Source organism: Labrus bergylta, chromosome 10 (genome assembly GCF_963930695.1).
Source record: "Labrus bergylta chromosome 10, fLabBer1.1, whole genome shotgun sequence".
In the NCBI taxonomy this organism is placed as follows: Eukaryota; Metazoa; Chordata; class Actinopteri; order Labriformes; family Labridae; genus Labrus; species Labrus bergylta.
In genome coordinates this window covers 17,494,779-17,521,598 of record NC_089204.1, presented here as the reverse complement: position 1 = coordinate 17,521,598, position 26,820 = coordinate 17,494,779, and the positions used below count along the sequence as shown (strand labels likewise).

At 38.8% G+C, this 26,820-nt stretch overlaps 1 protein-coding gene across 2 annotated transcripts in view; it reads left to right on the top strand.

Moving 5' to 3' along the window:
- Window positions 1-24,722, top strand: part of LOC109997363 (inactive phospholipase D5) — a 57,629-nt gene extending 32,907 nt beyond the window's left edge. For both annotated transcript variants that reach the window (XM_065959718.1, XM_020651829.3), the window contains exons 2-10: window positions 5,156-5,292; window positions 15,965-16,151; window positions 17,654-17,762; window positions 18,039-18,166; window positions 20,544-20,741; window positions 21,928-22,064; window positions 22,229-22,394; window positions 22,507-22,597; window positions 23,752-24,722. In XM_065959718.1, coding sequence (XP_065815790.1) covers window positions 5,156-5,292; window positions 15,965-16,151; window positions 17,654-17,762; window positions 18,039-18,166; window positions 20,544-20,741; window positions 21,928-22,064; window positions 22,229-22,394; window positions 22,507-22,597; window positions 23,752-24,302 — 1,704 coding nt within the window. In that variant the 3' untranslated portion in view covers window positions 24,303-24,722. The remainder of the gene's footprint in view (window positions 1-5,155; window positions 5,293-15,964; window positions 16,152-17,653; window positions 17,763-18,038; window positions 18,167-20,543; window positions 20,742-21,927; window positions 22,065-22,228; window positions 22,395-22,506; window positions 22,598-23,751) is intronic.
- The last annotated feature ends 2,098 nt before the right edge of the window (window positions 24,723-26,820 follow it).

Sequence of the window (26,820 nt, the reverse complement as noted above, 5' to 3'; positions counted from 1 at the left end):
GGTATTAATGCACATTTAAATGTAAATATCATGTTATCAAGTCTCTTTTTATGCCAGGACTAAATGTGATTTATTCATAAAGCCTGGCGTCACAGGCAGTCAGCGAACATGTGACTTTTACTAAAAGGTCTTGGAGAAGCACAAGCTCTATTGGCGTTTAGTCAAAGTTCAGTAATCCAGCCTGACGATATCGTGGAAAAAAGCAGAAAAATCAATGTTGCTTTGTAGCTGTATAGTTATCGCTATTTGGCTTTTTCAGTTTGAGTCAGTCTCTACCCAATCAGCTGTCAGACTCAAAGGCTTCTTCTCACTTTATTTTTCTGTTTTTCTCTTCTCTCTACACAATCACCTCTTTGCACTGGCTGGTGAAACATGGCCATCTGTTGTGACTCCTGTCTCCAGGCTCAGGGTGATCTTGTTCCCTACCGGCCTTTTTAAGATCCACTAGACATCTGCAGTGCTCCCAGTGCAATCAAATTAGAGCAGAATATTTTGTTCAAAAAGCTTTCTCAGAGTTGGTGTAATTTAAATGTCTCTTTCCCTCAGAGCAATACCACTCCATGTCCTCCTTGTGCCTTGACACAAAGACAAAACACTTATAAAAGGATAATTGGGGCACTGATACTTTTCTCCAGCTATACCATGGAGAAAGTCATTCTGCTGCTCTGTAGGTGCTCTTATGATTTCCCTTCATTTGCTTCGAAAACCACAGGAGCAAAATGACTTCTGCATTGTTTCCACAAACAAGATTGCTCACTACATTTCTGCTCTCTTTCTGCTTAGCAACATGGTTACATACAGCACAAAACCAACTGAAGTGTAAGAAAAGCTGGTGGTGGCTGCCTGCTCTCAAACACTGTAAAGAGGTTTCAATCTCACTCCGACTTCTGCAGATGAGAAAGGTCAGACTTAACAACTTAGAGATTCATCTGGGATTTAAGAAGAGAGAGCGGACAGTTTAATAGTTCTGCCTCTGATCATAAACATCCACCCCTTCTGGCCTTCACCTGTGTCTGTGTGTTTTTGTGGAAAGAGAGTATGATAGCCAAAAAGAGACAAGAGTAACAGTGTATTTATTCTGTGTATGTGTCAGTCTATTGCTATGCCATCCACCTTGCACTCCTTTTTCAGATGGACTCTTCAGGGTTTTTTTTCAGCCAACAAGCAGTAGTTCTTGATTATGATTCCTTTTTGCACTCAAGGCTGTCTTTTTTTCTGGAAAAAGATTACAAATTTTGAGCATATATGCCAAAGTAATTAATTTGTGATTAGACACAATGCCTCTTGAGAGTAGAAACTAATAAAAACTGCAAAGAAAAATTGGATATGTGGCTCAGAAAAACAGTCGAGTCCTCAACACTTATTTCTCTAATTAATATTCAAAGTCTACCAAAACTGTGAAATTTCAGTCTTAAATTTAATAAATACTTAGTATTTTAGGTCATTGTTAAATTCTAATCTAATGGCTCCCTAATGAAGTTTGAAGATTCCGGTAGTATCATTTTTCAGAACCAGAGTTAAAGGTACAAGATATAATGTACCTTGTGTCTTTGAGTTTCTGAAAAGCTTATAATCAAAAAAATAAAATGTATTATTATAATGAAGCTTTCAATGGAAAATCCAAAATTCTTGCAGTATAGTTGACTTTAAATCCCTCTTTGATTTCCTTTATATAGGATTTCCAGTGCCAGTTCACTTCCTGATCACTACCCAAGTGCCCTTGAGCAAGACACAGAACCCCCACCAGCTCAGGAGCGCTCGCTTTGGGCAGCGCCCCCGCACTCTGACATCTCCCCGTTAGTGCTTTTTCACAGGATCCTGTTGTGCATGTGTGTGTATGTTTCAGCCTATGTGTGTGTAGTATGCTGAGTGAGAAGTTTAATAAAGTATATCTTCTTCTTCTTACTGTGCAAAACTTGGCAAACTTAGATCCAACAATATAGGTGTAGGTCTTTATTATGTGAGTGTTGTGCTCCTACCTCAATCTAATGAAGGTTAATAAAGGGCTAGTTTTTTAATGATCCCTTCATTTAAGAAGTACAAGCTTGTTTTTGTCTTGATTATCCTCTTAATATAACATACCAGTCTTTAAACAGTTAATATGAGGCAGTCTACTTCCTGTAATTGAAGGTGTATTGATCCCTTTACTGTGCTCCAGTGTCGGGTGACACTGTTCACTTTGCACACATTGTCTGACCTCTTCATATATCCACCATAATGCACGTACACAACTGACCACACGTGAATGCAAGAAATAGACAAGCACTGGAAATATGAGAAGCTTCCTCCATATTTCTGAGCAATAAGGTCCAGCAGATGAGTGGAGGATTTGATATAACCTCCGTTTATCCAGAGAGTGTTTGCTGAGTGAGCTTTAGTGAAGTGCCTGAGGCTCTTCAGCTGCAGATGTTCAGAGGTGGTGGTGGTGGGGGGGTGGGGGGGGTTTCCCCTTCACTTATATTTCTCCAATCAGGTCTCTGAATGGGAACCAGTCGCCTCCTAGTGAGGAGGTCATTCCTTTAACCTTTAAGATAGCTTTTGCACAACACAGACAATTTGAAGTGAATGTGTTAAGACTGTGGATAAGAAACAGGTGTAATAGTCCACCCTCCAACACTGCCAGCGAACAGAAACCCTATTCTCCCATCAGACATCAGCTCAGCCAGATGGCTGTGTGAAGCTGAATGTCTCTGCCAGTGTCTCGTTGGTCCTCTGGGGACCCTTTATTGACTGGTTGGCAGATTAATTTAACTCCCACAAGAGAGAATATGTGCAAAAGTGTCTTAAGCGACAATAAACACAATGAAATATTCAAGGCTTTGTGCTTGTTCAGCTTGATGAGGTTGATGGTGTATGATATGAGATTTGCCTCTGAGGATGATGAATGGGGTAGAGCTGACTGTGCTAATGATCTGCTGTGTTCTAGAGTAATTAGTTTTGGTGGTTTAACTGGGATCATGATAAAAAAAAATGTATTGTGGTACAAGTACTGTTGGCGTTTCCCAGTAACTGGATCTATCTCCTGCAGATTAATATATTGCAAACATGAAAGAAGTCCTGAAGTAGCAAAAGGTACACATACTGTTCTATAACGTTACTATTAGTGCAGGTACATCAAAAAAAGGTAATACCATAAGATTATGTTATGAAAGCTGATATAATAATACAGTTTTTACATCCTTGAAATAGTAAAACAAGAGGATACATGAGGAGGATCACAACAAAGCTTTGATCTTTAATGCCCTGACAGGTATCATGATGACTTCAATAAAGAAACAAAATCAATACTTAGGCCTCAATTCTCAATCACAGCTGTTAATAGATATTTTACACTGTCGACATTTTAATATGCCATAAAAAGGAACACATTTGTTAATATTAAACATGTTGTATTCAGTTCATGTGGGCCTTTTTAAAGCTCATGTAAGGAGTTTTATGCTGGTCAAGAGCACACTGAAATTAATACTGATGCCTCTTTAAGAGCAATAAAAGCAAACCAGAACATTAGCTAAAAATGATAACACAGAGCATGTTTTCTCCAGATAACAAAATGATTAAATTCAGTCTTCAGATAAAAGCATTAAAAACATTATTACAGGCAAGAGCATCGACTGCTTCTCCACGTTCAGAGGTGTAATAACTCACAGAGGTGTCATAACTCTCAGAGGTGTAATAACTCTGAGATGTAATAATCGTTCACTTCTTCCAAGAAGCCGTGTCAGTTAGCAATCATGTTTTACACCAAGGCCCTGAGACAGGCAAAAAATAAACAATGTCTGTTGTACAAAAATCAAGTAATTTGAATTTGCAAATACATTTTAAATAACATTTTCTCAACATCATAAGAAAATTACATATTCAATTTGTTTTCCTACAATCAGCTTGTAGAGATTCAAACATAGTAAATGTTTTATACTGTAAGGTTAAATCTGGGTACTCAAAGTTTTTGGAAAAGTTAGAGAAAGATTTCCGTTGCCGTTAAATAAACCATGTGTTAAGCGTCTTTGAGTATTTAGAAAAGTGCTATATAAATCTAATTTATTATTATTATTATTATTATTATTATGTTTCAAAAATGACTCAAAGCCAACCAAAACAGCATTTTTTGATGACATAGACAAATATCTCCAACGCTTTTGTGTGCTAAACAAAGCACAATATCTGATGGCATCATGTATTCAGAGAATAAACACAGGAAAACAAAAATCCTCTCAAGACCGCCGTCTTATCACCACCAGAGCACAACAAACAATAAAAAGTGCTGAGCGGACATTAAATGTCAGACTGTGCCACAAAGGTGAGATGAAATTAATCAAAATGAACCTCCTTTAGACACAAGTGTGTCTCTGTTAAAACTCATTCAGTGGAAATATCCTCTAGTAGTATGTAAAACTGATGTAAAAGCCAAATTGAAGTCTGTTTCATTGACTGCTCTGTATTCTTTAGAGGTAACAAATAACAACAATGACCTTTGCACAATTGTTTACTTTTCTTTTTCTTAAAAGGTCTTCTAAAGGTTCATAAATCCCCTGGGAAATACTGTGAGTAGGGAGCAGGAACACACTCCTGTCAAAAGTATTGGATATTGGAGAGTCATGTTGCACCCAAAGGGAAGTTTGACTGATGAGTTACAGAAATAGTATTTTCTTTTAAATTACCCTTTGCCAATGCACAAGACATGAGCCATAAGAGACTCACAAAGCTGATGGATCGGTAACAGCTGTGAAATAGTTTCCTTTAAAACATGTTGGTGTCTTCCTTCATCCTAACTGCTGTGTGATTTGGACCTAATCCAAATATTCCATGCTGATTTCTTAAAATGATCCATATTTTTATTTTGAGGTTGGTTTGTATAATTTGGTTTTCTTTGATAAGTTCTTCTCTTTGCTCTGTCTTTCCTCCTGCTTGTCATCATTTCTGCTTCATGTTCTGTATATGAAAGGCTGATCTTGAAACGTCAAACATCGACCCTCTGCTCATGTTTGTGTTAATTTCCCCTCTATATCATGTTATGACCTGCTGAGCTGTGCATTAAATCTGCCATTGCTAATGGGAGTCAAGGTTGGGGCACTTTGGCCTTGTTTTCACAGTACAGTGTTGAAGCACAGAAAATACACTTTGGAAATCGATGTTGTTCTCCGTCTTTCTTTTGCAGTCTCAGCAAAAGTGCATCGTGATCTTTGCCCTGGTTTGCTGCTTTGCTGTACTGGTGGCGTTGATTTTCTCAGCTGTGGACGTCTGGGGCGAAGACGAAGATGGGATCACAGAGGAGAACTGTAGCAAGAACTGCAAGTAAGAACAACACAACCACAGACAAACTTGACTTCTAATCACTCATAGCAAGTTCTGGCAGGTCTGATCTGTGAATGTGAAGGATTTTATATAAGAAAGTTGGTGAAGACATACAAGATATCCCCATAGTGGAATGTTGCCATCTTGTTTTTTTGTTGATTTTCCAGCCATAGGGGTAATAAAAAAAAACACAGCCGATATCCTAATTGTAAATCATAGTCATGCCCTAATGCAGACTCCGCCTTCATGTGTATTTTACCCTAAATGGCTCCATGATTTAAACAATTAAACATCATTCTGTATTGAATAATTGAAACTAGGAATTGAGAAAACAAACTTATTACAAAAAAATCCTCTGAACGTTAGCATCAGCTGTTATTTCCACCTCTTAAAAAGTGAGTTCATTTAGCTTTAGCTTATTTCTGAGCCGTAAAGCAATCACAGTCTATGCCTTGTTGAAATGCAACAGCTCATAATAACACAGGATATTAAGAGCGTTGTTGATGCTAAATGGATTGCATACTATGTATGGAGATTATTAAATATGTTTTACACTACATGTCAACACTCACATTCACACACTGATAAGAGTCTGCTGAGCAACATCCCAAGCTACCCATCAGGAACTAATCAAATTAAACTCACCTACAGTCACATGCTGATGGATTTGCCTTTGTTGCAATTTTGGGGCTCAGCGCTCTGACTAAGGACACTAGACTTGTGGCTGCAGGAGCCGGGAAATCAAACTGCTGTTCTATAGATTAGACAATGACCCACTTTCCTCTGAAGCCACCCCCAGTGTGGAGGCTACAGATCCTGCAGCTTTGCTTGCATTTTTTAGAGAGAGTACATTGTTTTCACAATTATAATCTTACACAGCAAACAATGCTCTGTGTCAAGAAGCACCAATTTATAACAAATATATGTTCCCCCAACCTGGCCCTATTATAGCCTCCTCTGTTGCCCTAAAATGATGACCAAGCTTTTCTGAAAGTTATCTGATATCAGACTTTACCAAGTTCCTCCAATTTATTGAAGTTTTCGAGGATGGCTTCCCCAAAGGAAAAAAAAAACCTCCACAGTACATCCTGGTGGGCCAAAGGGAAATTGGCTGATGCAGCACACTCTGTTCACTCTGCTTTCCACTTCCCACTGGTTCTCCTCCATTAGGCTTTATCATCAGATTTGCCATTCAGCCTTCAATTACTTCCCTGTCTCTTTTCTTTATGCCTGTGTCTGTCTTCTCTAACCCACATCTCCTCCAAATCAGCCATTAAACAACCTCTCCGAAAATTTTAACAGGCCTTCCTCTCCTCCACTCAATGGTTAGAGAGTTATCCCAATTTGCTGAGCTGAATTGGACTACTCTCTTGCCCAGAAGGAGCAATGGGAAGTTGGAGGTTAGAAATAGAGCTGAATACAAAAGGGACAGTGGGATGATGGAGCAGCACATTAATCCTAATATCATTATTATGGCTTAATGAGCATGTACATGAACAAATGCAAAACACAGCCTGAATTACAATAAATGTTTGTTAACACACTACACTTACTCAGCATTTGTAAATTTGACCAATAACGGCGAGCCTATCTTCAAATTAATTATTTTTCAATCTGGTTTAAAAAAAAACATTTAAATTATTTTATGTTCAGGAGGGACATGTTGTTAACACAGGTAATGAGTAAATTGTGCAGAATAGAAGATAGGACCAATAACTGTAAAGTGAAGCTTAGATACACACTTGTACATGCATGTTTATCTCACTTAATATCATCATCAGAGAATCAAACAATGTAATCACACAAATGTTTTCCTCATATTATGCAGGCCTAATAGAAAGGGATAACCAAAAGGAAGAAGACGATGGTCTCTTGGGTTGCATGACTCAGAGATGAATGGATCCATTTACTGTTATTGGCGTGTCAGCTCAAGACTGTGCACTTCTACTTTTATTCCATAATCTTAATGACACTATTTTACTTTGACATGCATCATTTGAGTGACCTATGAGGCGTGAAAGTGTGACATAACTGCTGATTTCTTCAAAGAATTTGACTGAGAGCAAGATTCTGCAGAAAATAGGAAAAGTGATTGATGACTAAGAGAGTGACATTTTTATAATGGGGTGCATTGAGACTTGTCTGTACTCCCTATATTTTTTAAATGTGCTTGTAATTAATCAAAAGAAAACAAATAACAGCCTTTTAAAGTCACACTAATGATGTAGTGATAATTTATGACATCCAAGACTTACCCTATGATGAATACTTATCTTCTCTCTATCTCTTCTTGCTTTGCAGTCTTTACACTTTCTGGGCCTTTTAAAAGCCAAATTAATGACTCAGCAGTTTATGTCTTTGATGTTATAATTCAGACAAGTTACACAGTTGGTTGTTTTGTTATTTAGATTTCCTTAATCTGGTTTTTTTTCGGCATACTGAATAATGCTAATGCTCGAATTTTAGAGACAGGCGACCTTAGATGGCCTACTGCTACCTTGTTTCCACCACATAATTAATTTGAATTTAATTTTTCCCTCTAAGCATGAACAGCTTTAGAAGTAATTGCAGTGCAACATGAATCCTATTAAGATTACATCAGGTTGTTGTTGTTTGGTTGTTGAAGCAAAAGTTGAAGCTGTTTGAACCCTCTCATCTCATCCCTGATGTGAGTGTGTAGTGGCCTGGTGTCAGATGGCTGATAAGCATGTTAGTATTGATCCGCAGTTGTCTTGTGAAAGGGCAGACTGACAGGCGTGAAGCTTTTAGCACCTCCTGAACCATCAGCTGTGTAAATTTTAAAACATTTTTAGAGCCACGGTCTTCTCCTTACATCAATATTCTAAAGATGTCAGGATGACTCCTATCACTGCTGTCACACTCAAACAGATGCAAACAGACACATTATTGTTACAAAGTTACTTAAACATGACCCATGTGTTGTTGTTTATGACTGTTAGTCCAGTGTCTTTAAATACCAAAGTTGTACTCTAAATTTATCTTTTATAAAGCATTATCCAGTTTGGTGTTATACCACTGCTCTTAAGTTGACATGCAAAGCTGTACAGGCATTTAAATGAAGGCTAGATCATTTGAAACTCTAAAAATAGTACTCTCCATGTTAAAGAGGAAATAAAAAGATTTACATTAGCAAGTGTAATAATAGTAGTAATTGTAATATACTTCAGCTATCCTCTATTTGTCATTGTGACCTAAATTTATGCCAGAACTTATACATTATATAATGCACTAATAATGTGTTGGTTTTGTTTACCTTAATCTAAAATGTTAACCCTTAACATTGATAACAAACATTAATCCCAGTAAATACATCTCAAGCTACCCTTTTGCTAGAGTTGAGATATTTTAAGAAACCAATTTTATCTCTTGTACTTGTAGTGTATGTCTCCCTGTCGATTGACTTACCTGAAGGCTGGGTAGCTGTCATCCTTGTAAGAGTAATGAACCCTTTTCACACACACGAAAATCTCCTGAAAAACTCTGGAGATTAGGCTACCCGGAGGGGCAGTACCCACGAGGCAGACACACAGACAGGGGGCTGTTTTAAGACAAATTCAACTTGTTAGGCTACTTTAAGTAAATGGAAAATTACTTAAAACAAACTCGAACCAATCATGCATAGCCTACGTCAGAGAAAGGAACATGTAGCAACCAACGGGCAGACAAGACAAAAAAGGCAGCCATGTTGCCACAGGGGCTTTGGGTGCGTTCGAATTGTCCCTCCTATCTCCTTTCACTATCCACTTCACCTTAACCCCGGAAGCATTTAAGTGGCGGCCATGATAAGAGCCATTCGAATTCTTTAAAAGTTAAGGAAAGGTGGGTCAGTGCTTTCTTTATAACCTCCTTTAGCAGAGGATACACTGGACCATCCTTTACGAAAGGAGATGAGATATGACGCCCCACAATTTCTTGCGGCCGCAACATTTAAAGCGACTCGCGCATCCGACCATTCACGAACATTAACGATGATCGTAAAGTGACACAGATGATGTTTTATTCAACATATTTCATTCACTTAAGAATGCTTTGTGTAGTTGTACATTTGTATGCTTAAAATATTATGTGTAGGCTATATCTGGCTTTCATGTAACAATTAATTTCATACAATCATATTTATTTTGATGTTGATTTCTGAGCGGACAGGAAGGTGATGGTTTCACTTTTGTTACTTGCAGCCTGGTATTTTATATTGCTTTTATTTCAATCCCAACCTTGTGGTAATTAGGATTATTTCACCGGCAAGAAGGCACAGAGGAAAGTTTTTTAGATGTGCTATTAGTAGTCCATTTTCGGTACATTGTAGTTAACCTCCGCCGGCCAGTCGCATTTAATTACGTCGCCTAGTGGAAATGTGGTCGGATTGTCAGAGGAACGAGATCGCCTTTCCCTAAGTCCTTTATGAATTCTCCTAACATCTTTTCTTAACCTCATGACGTTTTCCCCGGGGTTAAGGTAAAGTGGATAGTGAAAGGAGATAGGAGGAAGAATTCGAACGCACTCCCTATATTGGGTTTCAACTAATTAAGGGGATGGACCAGGGGAGGAGCTCTGACCTACATTCAAGAGGCTGCATTCAAGGCCAACAATGAAAAACACAGACAAGAACGACTGCTCCCACTACACTAGCTAGTTAAGTTGGTGTTGAAGTAAGTTGTTGACCATATTTAACAATGACTCATCTTATTGGCTTATTTTTGTTGTTCATTAGGAAACAAAAGAGCTAGTGCAAAATGAACTTGAAGACACCATGCATACAATTTGAAGCCATAAAACAAGAAGAATTGTATTTTTATTACTGAAGAAAACTGAAAACGCCGCAAAAAATAGGACACTGAACCAAATAGATATGACTCTTTTAAAGGTGGCTAAGAATTTGTGTCATAGGGACTTAGCCTCTAGTATTTCAACCACAAGTTTCTACAATTCACTTAGCAGATGCTTTTATCCAAAGCGACGTACATCAGAGAGTAACTAATCCATTCATTCACTGCCACTGAAGCAGTGGGAGCAATGCAGGGTTAAGTGTCTTGCCCAAGGACACATCGGTCATGTTGCTCAGCTGGGGATCAAGCCCTCGACCTTCTGGTTGAGAGGCGGTGACTCTACCAACTGAGCCACAGCCGCCCAAGTTCATCTGTATGGCCTACTGTATAGTCAGCTTCACAGGTCAAGCAAACCATGAGGCTGATTAGTCGACCTAATGCCCATCATTTAAAATGTTATAGAACACAAAGGACATGAGTCTTGATGGATAATCAGCTAAGTAAATGCAGATAAAGACTTAAATTTACACAATGTGTGTGTTCACCATTGTTTAGGATTGTTTTACAACATTGTTTAGGATGTACATGATGAAACATTTGACTTAGCATTTCTCTTTAAAATGCAGGAAGCAGAGCAGTAGCAGCTCCTGTGATCCCCATATTAATGTCCACACTGCTGTGCACCAGGAGCCCAGGGCAGCTCAAGAGAGGGTGGATAATTTATATCAGATGTCAAGAGCTGTCTCTGGCTCATTGGGCTTTTACTCTAAGTGTGCTACAGCAGGCACACAGTATCACAGGCATCTGTATGTAATTGCATTGTTTAAGAGAGTGGAGGCACTACTTGTGCCTTGGAATTGGAATCACAGGAGTCATGGGGGGTAGGTGTTTGTAGCAAGGGCTAAAGATTTTTGAAAAAACAAACTGTCTTTGCTGACTCCGGAGCTCCAGGACAGTGCCTTTAATGCAAGGTCTGGGTTTGTGGTTCCCATTTTTTTTTAAAAAGGGGGCCAGTTATCAGTGTATCACACTTCTCAGCCTCCTATAAAAGTTTATTCCAGGTTGCTGGAAAGGAGACTCTGGCCTAACTTCGAACCTACTTGGGACAGTGGACCAGCTTTTTGCCTTCACAGGACTTCTGGGGGATTATGAGAGTATGCTCTTCCAGGCTACAGGCTTGGTGATTTGGAGAAGCCCTGTGATGGCATCACTCGATAGGTCATGTTGGTGGTACTGCAGAAATACGAGGTGCAGAGGCCATTACTACAAGCTGGCACGTCCCTGCATGACTAAAGTGGGAGCTGCGTAACATGTCTGCACATTGTCAGACATGTTACCAGTGCATGTTGGCCTCCACCATGGTTGTATCCTGTCACCTGTTCTGTTTTGTTCATGGACAAGATCTCAAGGCACAGCCCTCAGGTTTTTGGTTTTATGACCTCAGAATTTAATCTCTGCTTTTTGCAGATGATGCGGTTTATGTTGGCTTCTTCTGGCTAGGACCTCCAGCATGCATCGGGGCCTTTTGCATTTGAGTAAGTGAAGGAACTTAAGTCTTCACGAGGGTAAAATGGATTGTGACGACTGACTGATTTTTGCAGCATCGGCAGTAATGCAGACGTTGTACCAGGCAGTGAAGGCTTTCAATTTACCAATCAATCAATTCCAACCCTCAACTGTGGTTGAAACGTGTGAGCTTTTGGTCGTTGACCAACAGACCAAAGAATATGATCACAGATGTGGACGAAAGGAATTTCGTCAGAAGACTGGCTGAGGTCAGGCTTTAGAGATATAGAGCTCAGACATCCAGAGGGTGTACAGAATAGAGTCGCTGCTCCTTTGTATCGAAAGGATCTGGCCTCGTAATCCCCAACGAGGAGCTAGAAAATGTTGCTAGGGAGAGGGTTGCTAAGTAAAGCATCTGCAGCACTGGCTTGGGTAAAATATGATACAGTACGTCATAAAACTTCTGCTAGCAAGCATTATCTTGCCAGCTGTAGCTAACATTAGTATCTTGAGGAAAATATCATATTGAAGCAGCTTTCTGTCAGCTCACGAAGCTAACTTAAAGCATTTGGAACTCTTTCAATTTAAATGTGCGCTATAAATAATCTTTGGATGGAACTAATTGGATTTCATCATTACTGATCGACAAGTAACTCCACGACCAGACACTGTTAAGGTAATGTATGTTGTCCTACACATGCAGTCAGGCTTGCAATGATACAAACCCTTCAGTCATTCTAAAAAAATTAAATATGTCAAATTAATATTTCTATGATAAGAATCTTTAGTTTATTTAGATGTATAAGCCTTAGCTAAATTGATATTGTTGTTCAAGAAATAGCAGGCATCAATTGGCAACTAACATAACTAATGTTCTTGTTATGTTCAGTTTTTATTTAACCTAAAAACTTTCCCCAGCTTTGGATTTAACATTAACACACACACATTCTGTCTTGCAGTTATATATGCACAGACTGTGAAGTTTACACAATTTGGGTATCAGCTGCTGGGGCTGTAACACGCCAATAAGTGTACAAATGTGTTTCAATCGGGGGGATCCAGCATTTGAGTCCACAGGCTGCATAAATCAATGTATCCCTTGCAGACAAAAATGACCACTTTCCACTTTTAATACAAAAGCCTGTCTGGCTGTTTGATCTGCTCACTATCTCCATTCATCATCACTCCCAGCCATTAGGAGTTGACTGAGAGGATTTCTCTCACAATAAGATTACCTCTCCTCCTCTTCTTTCTGTTTTCCATCCATCCTCGTTCCTCCTCATTGTCAGGTGTTTGTTGTAGCTGTCCTAGTTTTTCCTGACTTTTCAGAACAAAGGGGACTTCACGCTGTGTGATGTCAAAGTTAATCTTCTTAACAATCTCATCACAACTCAAGAGATGTGCTTTGTGCTGTGTTACAAAAACTTTTTTTCACCTTACTTTATGTTCACCCCAAAAGCTCTAAAATGTACAACAACAAGAATATCCATCAAGATAAGCGGTTACATAAGAGCTTAACTTTTACATGGTTATACCAATATCTTCTTAACTGGACTTATTGATTGTCATTTCCTTCAAGAAATCGGTATGTTGTGATCACAGAGAGTCTAATGTCCTAGAGCCTGACCCTTGGCCACTTTCCAAAACCTGACTTTGCTTTACTCCGGCCAGGAATACACTTTCAAGCTGTGAGCTGACAACGGGTCTCTCTATATGTGAAGCCACTACATTATCACCTGTACCGCTGTGCCCTTGAGCTGTGCGCTCGCAAGACCCTGAGCTGTCACACTTAACGCTCACCATGTGCTCTGATTGGTACGAGGGCTAGATCTGTTTGTTATCACAGAGCCCACCCCAGGGAGTCTGCCAGTCACAGACTGCACTGTGTTATACATCCATACTTCCGAAAAGAAAAACATAATACATAATGGTGTATGGCAATTCCCTTTTATCAGACGGCTCAAAACAGTCTCTGGAGAATCTTAAGCTGTTTGAGAATGTTGCTGCACATCAGTGGACATGAAATAGGAAAACAGATCATATTTCTCCCGTGTATATCTCCACACTGACACTCTGCAATGTCTAGAACAGCTTCTCACCTACAAAGCTCTTCATGGTAACGCACCACCATTTCTTAAAGAGCTCATAGTGCCCTGTCATCCTAAACAGTGCATATGCAGAATGCAGGCTTTCTTGTGGTGATTTAAGTCTATAAAAGTAATACTGGACATAGAGCCTTTGGTTATCAGGCCCCATTTCTTTGAAATCACCTAACCAGTCAGGGACCAGGAGGTAGACGCCCTCCATCCTTTTAGTAGTAGGCTTAATGCTTTCTGTTTTGATAATGTTTATCGTAAGGGCTGGCTATGGCTTGGACCAGCTGCTATAGGCTAAGACTGCCAGGAGACTTGATATCCCAAGATCCTGTCTCCTCCTCTTATCTTTCCCCATCCATGGAGCTTATGCTCCCTCGTCTCAGAATATTGCCTATCAGTATGCCTATATGTTTCTACAAATATCATTGACTTTGATACTACGTATGTCACTCAGAAAGAGTATGGTAGATATGAGGTATTCTTAAAATGTCATCACGCACATTTTTTTGTTTGAATTTGGCATAAATAAGTAGAATTTGATGTATTAATTGATTGATTTGAAAGCAACATTAAGTCCATGCTCGTCTGATAATTGTAACGTTTATTATAAATGTCATCCCCTTGTTTAGAATTTAATAAATCCTCGTACAGAATTTGTTCTGCATTATCCTGGATCATATTTTATCAAAAGACTTAATCAAACTCAGAGGTGCTGCGGATATTAAATCTCACTGAAGACCCTCCATCCACTTTATATTCTGTCTTAAAATCCAGTTGACAGGAATCAGTGTTGAAGCTATATGCAGAGAGAGAGTGTTGTGAGCACTGGAGCTTGGTAATAGCCTTGTTCTGTGTGGCTGCAGATCTAGGCTAATTCAATCTGTTGACTCTAGTGCTTACGCCCCCTGTCATTTTCAGGCATCATGCTGAGGGTAAAAACAGAACGTGAGATTTATGATCGTGAGCTCAGGATCAAGTTTAGCCAGATAAATTGGCATTACACCTTAGCAGAATGAGCAGATGGATATTTATATGGGTATTTATACAAAACATTGTGATGCAATACATTTTCTTACATCAATAAGCTCTCAGTCTGTATGTGACTGCTCTGCAATCTAAAGCAGTCAGGTATTTCTATGTACTGACTGAGACTGAGAGTTAATTGATGTAAGAACATTAAGTAGTTTGACAGTTATTATGTTGTTCCTTCCTGCAATCATCTGAATGATGATCCTGCATCCCTGTGGTTTTGTAATATTCAGGAAACTGAGTTCCTGACTTGAACCACCCCCCTTGAGTAGAAACAGCAAAGCCTGCCTTAATGTTAACACTTGACTTGTCACATTTCACAGAGAAACATGGTAGAAATGAAAGTAAATGTTGAGATGGTGTCAGAAACCTTTTATTTATTCATGCTTTGCATTTGAATATTTGTGTTTGTGTAATTTGTTATATGAGGTTGGAATGAAACTATAAATTAACCTAGAAGTTATTTGAAAGATGAACCCTTACTGCAATACAGGTAAAGTGATTTATTTTTGGTGCTTTAATGAAATATTCATTTCTAGTAACAAGTCTTGGACAAAATGAGAAAATAAACAAAATCACAAATAGTGGAAACAGCCATCAACTTTTGGTTTTAACTCTACAGGCAATAAAATGTAAGCCATATTCTTTGCACAATTTTTTTCTCTCACTTCGGGGAAATTGAACCATCTGAGGAGCATGGTGAATGCAACAAGACATGCAATAGATTGGTTCTCTATATATGTATGCTGCCTGCTTCATATACATTTTAATAACCTAGACTGCTGATGATTTCATTTCAATGCTCCACCACAGGAAGTAGTGTGTCTGAGATACTAACAAGAATGCAGCCAAAATGAGACATTTTTCGCTGACTGGATGTAACTGAATCTACTCTGCTGCCAGCTTTTAAAAACGACCTTTAGTTTAACCTGTTCAAGATCTCATAATGCTTGACTCAGTCTATGTGGTCAGGAAATCTTAATAACTCTCACTAAGCTTACTATCCTAATTATCCCCAGAATGGGGACGTAGGGTGTTGTTATTAACAAAAAAAAAGGTTTAAGGTATATTACCTCAACTGAGCTCATTATAATTCGGCCACTAATGCAAATATATAATTGCTTTGTGAAAGACTGTGAAAATTACAGTAATATCTTCTGTGTCATTATAGTGTCTCTTTGGCATAGCTTAGGGATGTGTTTTTTGCAGCTTTGATTCCAAACCTTTTTTTCTCTCCCCCATTACCTCGCACAGGGCAGTGCTTGTTGAAAACATCCCAGATGACATCTCCTTCTTAGACAATTCTACATCCTACCTTCCTCTCTCGACGGGTCTGTTCAGCTTATTGGACAATGCCATCCGTGCTGTAGAGATAGTTTCCCCGCTGTGGCTCCTCAACTCCTCCGATTATGAATCCAGCTTCCAGCCTGCTGCCAGACAGGTAAAATCAGAGCAAGCCAACAGAGACTGCACCTGCAGAAGTTGTGATGTTCATTCAAACTTTTTGTCTGTTCTACCTTTTCAATGTGTCCTCTTCATATATTTTTCTGAACTGGCCTATCTGTCTCCTCTTCATGATAACAAGAGTAGGCAGAAGTATTCAAATTATTTTGTTATGAGTGCAAGATTTGTTATGGTCTCCCGAGAGAAATGTAATCCGAAAATGAACCAGCAACTTCAGCTGTAAAAGATAAATGAAGTCCAAAGTCAACATGTCAATTATTTGCATAAGCCGTCCAGCTCCAGCTGTGGCTTTTAATACACAACTACAGTTTCTTTTATTAATTATATCTTCAAAGGAACATTCAAGAAAAGATGGTTTTCTGTGTGAATTTTCTGTGTCAACTAAATGAGACAACTTGTGGATAAAGAACTATTCTGTACTATTGAAGTCAGCTATTTATTTAGGATTTATACAAATGTTATCCACAGTAGCCTGGAGGGCTGACAAGGCTAAGCAAACACACACACACACACACACACACACACACACACACACACACACACACACACACACACACTGCTAGACGCTGCAATCAACTGCTTGTGGCAGTTGATTGCAAAGTAATCACTCCTTTCAAAAGCCTCGGGGCAGAGAAGAACGAATGGCTTCCAGCCTGAATCTCTGCTGCCAAAAAAATGACACCTCATCCAGAGGGAGGCAGAATATTTTACACCCTTGTCTTAGCATTGCATACTGTGGGTGTCTTAGATAATGTGATCATACTTAAAAACTTGAAAATAGTTTTTGTCATCAAATTAAGTGGACTGTTAACGTTACCCTGGTAACATCAACAGCACTTGATTTCTAAAATCAGTGGACTACCCCTATTCAGATGTATCCATTTAAATCGGTCATTCTTTAAACTTTTTAGATGAGACTACAAATGAATCATTATGAACAGTGCCACCTACAGGTTTGGTTTATGAAGTGCTGATTGCAAAACAAAACATTAAATAAATCTTAAATGAAGCCAATTTTACCCCATTCCCATTTGGGTATTACCAGTACTTATCTCTTCAGAGAGCTGCTTGAAAAAGAGTTACAAAAACATCTTGCACTGTTGTGTGTTTTAGTTTAGGTAAAAAAGAAAAAAAAAACATACTTAACAGTAATTGTGTATTAAACTAAAGCTTTTACTGCAACTTTAATAATCATTTGATAGAATTCACCATGCACAAAACTTTTTCTTTCGAGGATGTAATACGATGAGATGAATCTCTCATCACTAAACAAATAAAGAAAATCATGCCGCCACCCACAGATATGGATATTTGATCAAAACAAAAACTAGAACTGCTGACTGCGCACACAGGATCTCTGGAGAATGCAGCACAAATATAGCACATGAATGAATTCTGATGGTCCCACAATATTAAAGAAAATCTACAGTGAATAGGTTTTGTGTGACAGCAGAGGTTTTATGATGTGTCTTCGTGCAGGGCAAAGCTCTGCTGTCCAGACTTCAGGGGCTGAAAGATAAAGGGATCCAGCTGAAGATCTCCAGCGGAGTGTTCAACTCCTCTGAGCTCAACACACTCGCCAAATACAGTCAGCACTCACTCTCACCGTGTTGCACATTCTGTGTTTTTTGTTTTTTCAAATACGCTGCAGCTTAACTCTCTCTGTTTGCTTGTCAACCTTATTGTTCCATCTGCCCCTTCATCAGTTTTGGTGATTTTTTTTGTTGTTGATTCTGTTTCTGTCTTACCCAAGTCTCTCTTTATCTCTTTTTTTTTCTCTCACATGTAACTAACTTACATTTTTTTCCCTTGCTCCTTTTAACCCTAAATCTCTGTTTCTCTCTCACTTAATCACCATTACCAGAGGCTGATATCCACTATGTGAACATGACTGCACTGACCAAAGGCCACCTCCTCTCCTCTTTCTGGGTGGTTGACAGGAGACATATCTACATCGGCAGCAGCAGTATGGACTGGAGATCTTTTGCCACGGTATGTAAGATCCATCATACATATCACAGCGCACATAGAAGCACACATTTTCCCACATCAACACTTTTATACGCATAAACACAAGGCTTTGGAAGAGGCAGGAGTATATGTCATGTCATGTATGTTTTAAATGCAACACAAATTACCGGTATGTTAATTGTCATACATACATTTATAAATAACAATCTAAAAGACCGTCATTATACATAAGTCCTAAACTTGATTAAAGACTCAAAATAGTTGTTTGTGCCTTAAAGGTGCCATTTTTGTGAAAACATTTCAATAGATTCTTTTAAATATATATTAAGAATTAACTCAATTACAATTACAAGAATTAACAATTTTACAATGAACCAAATATATTAACACTGCCTTTTTTCGCTCCAATTTTCCATGGGTTGCCTATCAAAATGTGGATTAACCCCCATGATTATCACACGCGTGCTCAAGCTGGTCAAAAGTTGCAGCATCATAAAACACAGAGACACAGGTGTAGGAAGTTTTTCTGGTTTGATGTATTGGCATGCTGACAACAGGAACATCCAGCAGGGCTTTTGCCCTTGAATTCGATGGTTATTTCAATACCAAAAGTCCTCTCCAGTGTCGTTTTCAAGAATTTGGCAGTACAGCCAACCCACCTCACAAACCCAGGCAACATGTAGCCAAGCCATGGCATTGTAGATAATACGGCATGTTTCAAGTTGTATTTTATTTTGACCAGCCACAAGCACATCTGTGTATAAGCATACCTGTTAAACATCATCATAAAATGCCAGACCTGATTATTTTTTAACAAAGAACTGCTCATGGACTTACATGGATTTACATACAGTTTTGAAAGATTAAGAGAACACATTTTAAATCTTTAATCATAACTCCTGAAAAATAGTAGCAAAGACAAAAGGGCTACAGGGGTGGGGGTCTTTTGTTGGGGCATGCAAGGTGACCTGGCATCCAAAAATAGACAGTAGCCATTCTTTCATGTTCCTCTTCAAAGCTGAGCTACCTGCATGGTTCATTAAAGCACGGAGCCCTTTGTTATGCAGTTTCATCTATCCTTGGTGCTCACCCAGAGTTTTTACTGGGCCTTGATTTAGGAGGATGAATTACAAGGATCTCAAGGTGGTCACCGTAAATCATTCTTGTGAGGACACACATTCAATGCCTCCTGATATAAACTTGTAACACATTTAAATGTTTTTTTAAATGAATTTTAAAAAAGGCGCACATTAAAGGGATACTTCACCTGTTGAAACATGAATCTGTATTGACATTGGGTCATATATGTAGTAGAAATGTGAAATACATTTTGAAGTTGGTGCCTTCTTGGCCGAAAAAAGGCAGAAAGTGTCTTCTTGGCTCATGTGGATGAAAGACACCAAATCCCAGAATGCACAGCACCGCATGCCACTCCCACTAAAGTCCTCTATTTCAGAATCAGAAATACTTCAGCAGCCAAAACACAAGACCGGCCTGTCGGCAGCAGCTGTCTCGCTATATTTATATTTTTTTTCGCCATTATCAGCTTTCTCCATAGAGCCTGTTAGCATAGCTTCCAAGCAATATGGCGGACATTAAGTTTCGATTCTGGGAGTGAGTTCCCATCCACTGATCTGTGATTGGTCTGTAGCTTCAACAGGTCTGTAGCTTCCAGTGACGCAAAAATCGTCATTTTGCGTCACTGGAAGCTCCTTTTCAGACTTAGAAATACAAAGATTTCTCATCTCAGGGGAAAATGAGGGTGGGATGCACTACCATTCAAAAAGACTATACCAGGTTTCTAATGATACAAAGCTTGATGCAAATGAGTGAAGTATCCCTTTAAGTCATTTTATATGGCCTGTTTGTTTATAGAGGGAAGAATAGTATGTGTCAAATTTGACTTCAGTTAATAGGGATCTAAGCTCTATTAGAAATAATTTTCTCCTGTATACACTGTATGGAGAGAATACATGTGGTAGTAAAAGAGAGAAAGAAGACAATTTACACAAGCACAAGCTGGGAACCTACATTTGAGGAATTCCTCTTGGAAATGAAAAATCAGCAGAGAGCAAATAAAGAAGATTTGAAACAAAGAGAACAACCACTTTAGTGTCTTCTTATTTCCAGCTGTTGCTTTGGTGATGGGGGATGGTCTGTGATTGGATGACACTTGTGGACAGTTTGGCCTGACATGGGAAAATGCTTTTGTTTGTGTATGAAATAATGAGTAGAAACACATACAGGTTAATATTTCTTCAATAGGAAATCCGATGATTTTTTTTAATGAATTTTTATGAATTTTTTATTCTTTTTTTGCAATAGTTACAAAGATGTTGCTGTAAACGTTGGTTGTCTCAAGATATTTTGCTCGTCTAACACAGATTTTGTTCTCCAGAGGAAGGAGCTTGGTGTGTTGGTGTACAACTGCAGCTGTCTGGCTCTGGACCTCCACAGAGTGTTCAGTCTCTACTGGGGGCTCCAGTACAGAGACTTCATCCCCTCCTTCTGGTCCAAGCGTCTCTTTGCCCTCTTCAACAAGGACGAACCACTAGAGCTCACTCTCAACAGCACCAAAGCCCAAGCCTACGTCTCTGTGAGTCACAGTTACAGCATTATTCTTACTTTACAGAATCTGAAAGGAAACACCTGCCAATGATAAGGATTTTGCTTCCCTTTCCCTTTTTTTCCCTTTAAGTGGAAATAAAATGTCAGGGTTTATTGAAACTATGACAAGAAACCCCTCATACTCATATATACTATTACTGTGCAACAGACACTCAATGGTTGACTGTATTGCATTTAGTCAATGGATGCCTGTGACTCAGATCCAAGGTAGTAGGTATCAAAGTGCCACTGGACTTTGTTGCAACAAAAAAACATGACTAAGGTATTGCAAAGAAAAATGACTGCTTCATTGTAGGAGGTGAATGGTTCAGAGCATTTTGAGAGCATGCACTATTATCTATGAGAAATACAGTCTGTACACACTGATTTGTTTTCCTATATAAAAGTGTGAAAACTAGTCTGGCTGTAAAATGTTCTTCTTTTGCTGCTATGATAAGTCAAAATGTCTGCTGTGAAAAATAGTTTGAAATCAGACAGAGAATACAGTATCAGCTTTATTTAGACACAGATATTCAGGATTAACAAGAGGGGTATATCTAACTTTTAAACTGATGAACATAAATGCATACAGAACATTCAGTGTCCCGAGGAACAACAGCTACAAAAGCAAACAAGACTAGCAGCATAAGATTGACTTTTTCTATATTGTTAATATAAATGCCTGAAACTGCTGCTGCAGCGTATAGGTGTCAAACGAAGTGATAATAGCACTCAGCAGAAAACGCCTTTGTTTACACTTTCCATGGCACAGAGTCATGGTGACTGTTAATGAAAAGCAGGATAAAACACTACTTACACGTGTACAGGACCAAAACAGAAAAATGATCTGTCCACTGGGGTCACCAAAATAAACACAAGCAAAAGTTTCCTCACAGGAGCTCTAAAGCTGAATCTTTAAGGCTTTTGAATGACATCTATTTACAAGACAATGAAATCAAATTATTCTGGTCACTTATGCAAACACAAAGATGTGAGAGCTGAGTAAGTTGTTATTTTGATAACTGTGTTAACCATCATGAAGGTGTATATCTATAATGCTCTGACCATTTGCCCATTTGTGTTTCCTTAGAGAGGTGTAAACTGTCATCAGGACATTTTGCATCCCTTAATAACCCAACACTTCCTAATTGTCATCATTCCTCTTTTGATGACAGAGCTCCCCAGATGTTTTCATCCCAAAAGATCGCAGCGGTGATCTTGAAGCCATTTCCAGGGTCATACAGGAGGCTCGCAATTTCATATATATTTCAATCATTGACTACATGCCACTCCTGAGCAGCAACGCTCACAGGTTAGCACCATCCTAATGCTGTTTAGAGTTTCTTTCTTTGGAATGTCTTGCCCAGCATTTATCATCAAAAACTTGGATCGGTGGCTTTGGTTCAAGTATTTGAAATCAATGTGCCTGTGTCTATCTGGCTGTGTTCCCACATGTTCATGCATGTCTGTGCCAAGGTACTGGTCTCGTATCGACAGCCTTATCCGTGAGGCTCTGATCCTGAGGAAGGTCCGGGTTCGTCTGCTGATAAGTTGCTGGGAAAAGACGCATCCACTTACTTTCAACTTCGTCTGGTCCCTGAGGAGTTTGTGCATGGAGCAGGCCAACTGTTCATTTGAAGCTGTAAGTACGAGACCACTGTGTACTATTTCTTACCCACATGCAGATACACTCAATCATTGCTTGTGTGTGTGTGTGTGTGTGTGTGTGTGTGTGTGTGTGTGTGTGTGTGTAGAAGTTCTTCAGCCCCAGGGTACAGAGGGACGGCAGCCTCCAGGGAATAAACCACAACAGGTTTATGGTCACAGAGCGGGCGATTTATTTAGGTGAGCTCATTGAAAAGTCTTTATTAATGTGTCCTGTGTTTACCTAAAAGAAAAGTTCAGGGTTTTTGGAAGTACAGCTACCTCTTTAGGAGAGTGAGACAAGAAGATCAATAACACTTTTGTGTGCTTAAAGTAGAGAGCAAAAGCCAAGAATAGACTAGCTTATCTGAGCATAAAGTCTGGAAGCAGGGGAAATGAGGTAGCTTTACTTTCTCAAACAGTCTAATCACAACATCCAGTGTCTCTGACGTTTCTTATTTGATTAACTCTTACACAACCAGTCATGTTAGAAGTACCTTTTGTTATGTAAGTAAAGTTTATTTGGTAATGAAACTTTCACAGAGCAAGGTCACAATGTACCAGAAAATATTACAGTAATAATAATAATAATAAAAAACTACAATTCCACAAAAGATAGCAGCAGTAGTGCTCTTGCGAAATGGTAGGGATAGGAACCTTTTTTTGTGGCACATGTATATGCATGTCTTGGATAGACATGGGCACTGGATTAAAATATGTTGTAATCAATGAAGTAGCTTAGTAGGTTCGTATTTTATAAAGATTCCGATTGGTCGACATTTGCTATTGACAACATGTTGGCATGTAGCCTAGAAGTTCTTAAAGAAGTTAACAAGAAAATAGCAGAAATACAAAAAAAAGGAGGTCAAATAAAAAGGAGCTAAAGGCAGGCTATGACAAACTAAAGTGTTTACATCTGTCATCCACCCAGAGCACTAGTGACCTTTAGAAGTGCTGATACTTCATGAAGTATGGAGAAAGCTAAGCTAGCTGTTTCCAATCGCTTTAAGTTTTTATGCTCAGCTAAGCTAATCACTTCAGTTTCCAGCTATGTACTTGAAGTACAGATATGAAAGTGGTATCGCTCTTCTATTCATCTTTCACTCAAACAGTGGACAAAGCAATAGTCAGTGAGTCCTGTAAAAATGTATCTTTCCAATAAGTTTAAAACAGGGAACTTCGTAGAGCGGAATTATCTTTATTTGTCATATTTCTACGGCTATAACATATATATTATATGGGTTATATTTAAAAATGTGTTATTCAGCCAGTTGGTGTGTGCTTTTGTTTTATCTGAAGATAATGTTAACATGTGTTGTGATCACTTTATTTTATATTCCTCTGTGTGCTGATAGGTAACCTTGACTGGGTGGGGAATGAGTTTGCCTTTAATGCAGGAGTCGGCCTGGTGATCAGTCAGCCTGAGGGCGTCGAGGAGAGAAACTCTACGGTGGTGGATCAGCTACGGGCTGCATTTGAGAGGGACTGGTTTTCACGTTACACACGCTCACTGCAGGCCAATAAGATCCCCATCTGCAACAAGCATCAGAGCAACAGGCTGATGCCGGTCAAAGCCAGTCACATAGACAATGTGCCAGTGCCTATCAGAACAGGTGCCCACGATAATGGACCTGCACCAATGAGAAACAATCACAAAGATGACAGACAGAGGCCGGTTAAAACAAAGCACCATGAGGACAGACTAACCAAAATAAGTAGCCAAGACATGGCCAATGGACTGGTGCCAGTTATTGATACTTACCACGACAGGGGGCGAGGAAAATTGAGTCACCTTGACAACAGACAAGTGCAAAGCAAAGATAATCACCATGACACTCCAATGGTTCCACCCAGTCAGTCAGCTGAGAGCAGTGGCAGCAGAGAAATCTCGAATGGATCTCCGTGACTGTAACAATATGAACGTTGTATGGATTTGGATAACATAGATGGAAGAACTCTGAAGGGGAAGTGAAGGCTCCACCTCAGCCTGGCATTTCTGATGGACTTTTTGAGAAGAATACTGACTGATAAGCTCTAATTATAATCTAAAACCTTGCTACGTATTTAACTTTTTTTTCTCTCCATGATGAGTGCTCTCAAGCAAAGGAAAGAGAAGAAATCGTATTAATTGACCAGTTATTGTATGAAACTTGAGCTGTTCTGGCAGTCATTATTTATCACCCTTTAAAAGGAGGCAGGTTTCGGGAGGATATGCAGCATGTTTAGCTACACTAGCTACATTTAGATGTAGCAACTGTGACATCACCTATTTGTTCATTGACTACTGTTTTTGAAGCCTCAAATTTTAATGTTTGGATAAAAAGTTCAACTTGTGTTAGCAATGTTAGCAATGAGTAAGAATTGAGATGCTAATGTTATACAGATAAAAACTGGTCTTTAAACACAATTTACTTTCCACAAAAATGAAAGATGAATCCTCAGAGGATATTTTAGTATAACTAAAAGAAAAGAATACGAGAATAACCTTCCTGCATAATTGTGGATCACTTTCTGAACCTTAAACCAATTAGAAACCCTTCACTAATCAAATATCTTGTGTCTCTTTTAAATTATAATCAATGAAAAACATTTTTTGACCTTCATTGCCACTGGAGAAAAACAAGTGAAGAACACACATTGAGACTGCTGTTAGTTAAAACATTCAATTGAAAGTACATTCCTGCTTGTACCTTTTGCCTTTAACAGTTTTAAGACCTGGTAATTGTCCTTATCTTACCCATTACTTTTAAAAGAAAGCGAACACCAAACAAGAAGTTTTCTGGTCAATATGGTAGCATCTTGTCAGTCAAAGTTACCATACCATTAAATCATGTCCTGCTTGTCAGTACTGTAGGGAAATGAATCAGGTGAGAGGGAGAGACATTTTTTGACAAGCTTAAACGCGATCTCATATTTTTGCAACCTTTGGAATCGCCCCCTTGTGGCCATTACTGGGCATTCCGCTTGAAGGCACTTCCATATTGGCTCCACTTTTCACAACCCGTGGCAATGTCCACTTCTGCATTCTACATACATAGATACAGTCTTTCACATAATGGGCAAAAAAACAGTAGTTTTTAAACTTTATATTTTTGAATCAACACTGGTAACATCACCACTGATTACTTCAGATGTTCATTTCAGACAAAACCAACGTAAAATCTTAAGTTTCGTAGACCAGGTCAAATTATATTTCATAAAAACATACAACCTCATATTCAAGGGGCTCATATTCTAGGATTGTAACACAGGTTTCACTAAATGCTTATTGATTGCTTTTATGCTAATAATACACTTAAATGATGAGCATTGACATTTGTCCTGTAATAAATAAGCAACCCCACTCCTCATTTCTGTGTGCCAACCATACAGTTTAAGAGTGGCGGCTCCACAGATATTGATTAAGTCCTCCTACTTTGTCTAATATCAATACCTCAAAGATTTAAACGCAGAGAGTGGTTACATAATCCTTGCCATGATGCATCATACATCTCAACACGGATGGTTGTATATTTTATTTTACGGAGGACATAATTGGATTAGTTGATGCCACTATTGTGCTCTGTTTATTACATAACACTTATGTACTATGGCCTGGATTTTGAATTAGTCACCATTTACAAACGACAGCTTTCATTAGTTTAAGTCAAATGCAGAGATTTTTCCCTTGAGGAAAATGAGCTGTTGATCCAAATTGAACAAATACTAAAGGAGCATTTAGAAGCAGGGACCAGAGGGTCTTTGCTGTCAGACAAATCAATACAATGAATTTTTAACAGAGCTTGACAGTTGCAATTGCTGCAGTTTAACCTCAAGGACATACTGGTCTCTGTAGCCATGAGTGTGACTGAATACATTGCCTACACCTTGTACAGCTAAAAAAATATATTTAGGTGTCAGCAAAGAATAACTCATATACCCTTGTCTGAAAGCTTGATCTGACTTTAGTTTGTATTTTTGAATGATTGCATGACAATTAAAGACCTTTACCGATGTTTGCTGCCTGTGCAACTTTTTGTAACAATGCTTGCCGGTTTATACAAGCGAAGCAATTTTTTCTTACTCCTGAAGCCATTAATCAAGGAAACAGGAGGACACCACCAGAGAGACTAACATAGTGATGTCTTCATAAACAACTTGTGTGGTGTAATAGTCAGTGCTTGAACATGAGTGTTCAAGCATGAGTAGTCAGTGTTTTACCTGAAGTCACACTGCAGGAAAGTAGCACGTTATCATGATAAAAGGTTATATCCCATGATGCTTTGATGGATATCACAAGTATTTTAAATACTGTATGTTCTTATTGTGCAATATGTTAAGTTTAAACCATGACACAGACTAAGGTTTGTCATACATGTTCCTTGTATATGTGCAGGTTTTACGCATGTAGCTGAACCATTTAACAAACAGTTGTTGGTCAAAAA